The sequence below is a fragment of the Fukomys damarensis genome, unplaced genomic scaffold, assembly GCF_012274545.1.
Source record: "Fukomys damarensis isolate Sample0158 unplaced genomic scaffold, DMR_v1.0_HiC HiC_scaffold_11, whole genome shotgun sequence".
Taxonomy (NCBI): domain Eukaryota; kingdom Metazoa; phylum Chordata; class Mammalia; order Rodentia; family Bathyergidae; genus Fukomys; species Fukomys damarensis.
In genome coordinates, this window is record NW_022900923.1 from 44,217,633 (window position 1) to 44,220,551 (window position 2,919).

The 2,919-nt window shown below is 58.4% G+C and overlaps 1 protein-coding gene across 2 annotated transcripts in view; it reads left to right on the forward strand.

The window, feature by feature from the left end:
• LOC109117688 overlaps positions 1-1,598 on the forward strand; it is a 15,994-nt gene extending 14,396 nt beyond the window's left edge. For both annotated transcript variants that reach the window (XM_019205867.2, XM_033762223.1), the window contains exons 3-6: positions 453-483; positions 610-716; positions 1,100-1,152; positions 1,381-1,598. In XM_019205867.2, the coding sequence (XP_019061412.2) occupies positions 453-483; positions 610-716; positions 1,100-1,152; positions 1,381-1,539 (350 nt within the window). In that variant the 3' untranslated portion in view covers positions 1,540-1,598. The remainder of the gene's footprint in view (positions 1-452; positions 484-609; positions 717-1,099; positions 1,153-1,380) is intronic.
• The last annotated feature ends 1,321 nt before the right edge of the window (positions 1,599-2,919 follow it).

Consider the following 2,919-nt stretch of genomic DNA (forward strand, 5'->3'; position numbering starts at 1 on the left):
GGGGCTGGGACCCGCCCCTGGAGGCGGGAGAAATTCCCCCGCAGCGGGAAGACTTCTCTCCTTCCTCCCCAGAACACACAAATCCTGCCGGCTTCCTGATCCTAGATCCTTCACGCCCACATCTTTCTCCTTGCTTTTTCTGGACACCCTGTCGTAGCTGGTGACCCTGCGTAAATCAGTAGGGGTCAGAAGTGAAATGCTCAGTGGGATGCAGAGCGTGTGAACACAACTGGAAACTGGAGGCCCGAGTTCCCATCGTACCAGCTCCGTAGCTCTAGTCTGAGCCCTGTGAGCTGTCTCTCAGTGAGATGGAAATGATGGCGATCATGAATGTGCCCAGTGCATACACAGAAGTTAATGCTACCTCTCGGGATCCTGCAGAGCTCATTTGCATGTGTGGAAGAATCGCTGCCAACGAAGCCTTTCCTTTTCCTCTCCTTCACTTTCCGCAGGGAGCAGCACCACCCCGAAGCCAGAGATGAGGTCTGTGGGACTCGGGGTGACGGGTGGGAGAAGCCGACTGGGAGGGCTGTCGCTGGCACTTTGGTGGGTGGTGACCCAGCAGGCGGGCGGCTGGGCCGACCCGTTTCCCTCGCTCGCTCTGCTCAGCCTCAGCGAAGCAGGCACGGCCATCTCCGGATCCGTCGGTGCCGTGGCCCTCGGCTTGCTCCTGGTGGCTGCCTCCATCGTGGTCTTGAAGAAATGGAGGCGCGAGAGTGAGTCAAGCAGCTGGTCCGAAAGTGGGAAAAAAGGAAGGGGCAGCTGGGGGGAGAAGTGGGGTGTCTTTCCTGTGGGGCAGCCTTGAGGGAGGGGGCTGGGCAGGCGGCAGGGTCACCAGGACGCCGTGCATAGCATCGGGAGCTGTTCTTCATGCTGAAAGCCGCATGTGACTCTTTGCACACGTATTGCATCAACTAAAAGAAATACCGATGGCAGATACTCTCATCTGAATAACAGCAACGTCACACCCTGTGCTCATTCCCGCTGTGTCTTCCCCGGAAGTTTACTCTGTCCCCGAGGCCCGCTGAACATGGGTTTGGCGTTTCAAAGTTGAGCCCCAGACTCAGCAATTTGACCTTGAGCTCACCCATTTTTCTAGGGCTATTTAGGAAACAACTGAGACGTCGGACCAATTTCCTCCATGAATCTCCGGTAAGGTAGTAGCCAGGGCAGACCCACGGAAGCTCCTGGCATCTCTGCTGTGCTGTTCCCTCTATGGGCTCCACGCAGAGGGTGGCGGGGTGAACCAGGGCACAGTTGGGAAGGAGTTTGAAGACCCCGGGCTCTGCCGGCCACCCTGTAGGGTCAGCCAAGCACCCGGTTGTTTGGGGAAGTCCCCCTGCTTGGGCCTCTGCCTGTCAGTGGTTTCTGTTTCTGCAGGACTTCCCCTGCCAAACCGAGCCTGTGTACTGCAACGTGATCAACCTGGCCCCCGGGAAGGAGGGCGACTTCGCCATCTATGCCAACATGCCCCGCTTCGATGGCCCCGGGAGGGTGCCGACAGACCACGTGGAATACGCCTCCGTTGTGTTCCGCTGATGAGACCTGGGGCGCGCGGAGCGGCAGGGACAGTACAGGGGTCCGGACACCACTCTCGCTTTTGTCTCTTGTGTACACGTGTGTGTTTTTAAATAATAAAACTCAAAACACGCGAGGGTGGAGGTTGACGGCTGGGTGTTTCTTCCGACTCACTGGAGCCAAAGTTCAGGGCTAACGGGAAGGAGAGTCATAGCAGAGGCGAGGACGTGCTCGTCCGTCCCCAGCCCTCCCAAGCCCAGAAGGGTGGGGGCAGCAGGCCCTCTTAGCCCCTGCTCTCCCAAGGCAGAGTGCGGCATGGCGGCAGACTGTCCCCTACAGGACGCGACCGCTCTGCTCTGTCTGGAAGGGACACCTTGTAGGAGCGAACGCAGGAGTGTGCTCATGCCTGTGACACGTGACAGGATGCCCCAAGTGGGGAGGGCAGGGCTGTGGCCACCTGGGAAAGAGCTGGAGAGGGGACAGTTGGTGGGAAGCTGGCCGCGCATCACCTCTGGCCTGGGGGCCTTGTTGATGCCTGGAGCTCTGCAGCGTCCATCCCTTCACACAAATCTTTATTGAGCACTTCATGAACCAGGTCCTGGGAATGCCTCTGTGAGCCCAACAGACTAAAGTCTGTCCGCACAGAGCTTACCTTCTAGAACGAACAAGTAAGCAAATGCCCAGAACATCAGCTGCTGCTATGTCCGGTGGAGGAAATAAAGCGGGTCAGGTATGGTGGAAAGTGCTGGGTGGGAGCCAGGGTCCTACTGGGAGGTCAGAGAAGGCCGCGCTGATCTGAAACGAGTAAGAGCATGAGATGGGACAAGCGGGTAAGACCGTCTCTTGCTAACATCCTCGGGACAGAAGTAGAGCTGACGTGGTCTGTGAAAAGCGAGGTCTAGACTCTGAGGTGTCCGGAGTGGAGTCTCTGCGGTACGTGGCCAGCACGCATGAGGCCCTGGAGTTCATCCTCAGAACTGGAGACAAAAAGACAAGGGGAGGAGGAGGGAGAAGAGGAGGAAGCGAGGGAAGGAGGAACGAGAGAGGGCGGGAAGAACAGAGGTCCAGATGTCCCCTCGAGGCCTCACATGCTGGCAGGCGGGACTTTTGCACGTGGCTGGATCGCGGGTGTGTGACACGGGTCAGTCCACTGATGGGCTCCAGCTGGCCGTGCTCTGGGAGGCGAGGCCTGGTGGGAAGAGCTGGGTCACTGGCCATGCCCGGAAGGGTTTTATCCATCCTTCTCCTCCTTGATCTCGCCTTGCTTCCTGCCACCCTGCCACGAGCTCCTTCTCCTCCCCCGTGCTGCCCTGCCTGGGAGCCGGCTGACTATGGACTGAAACCTCTACAGACTGAGCTAAATAAATCTTTCCTCCTTAGCGTTGCCTGTGTCAGCAATTA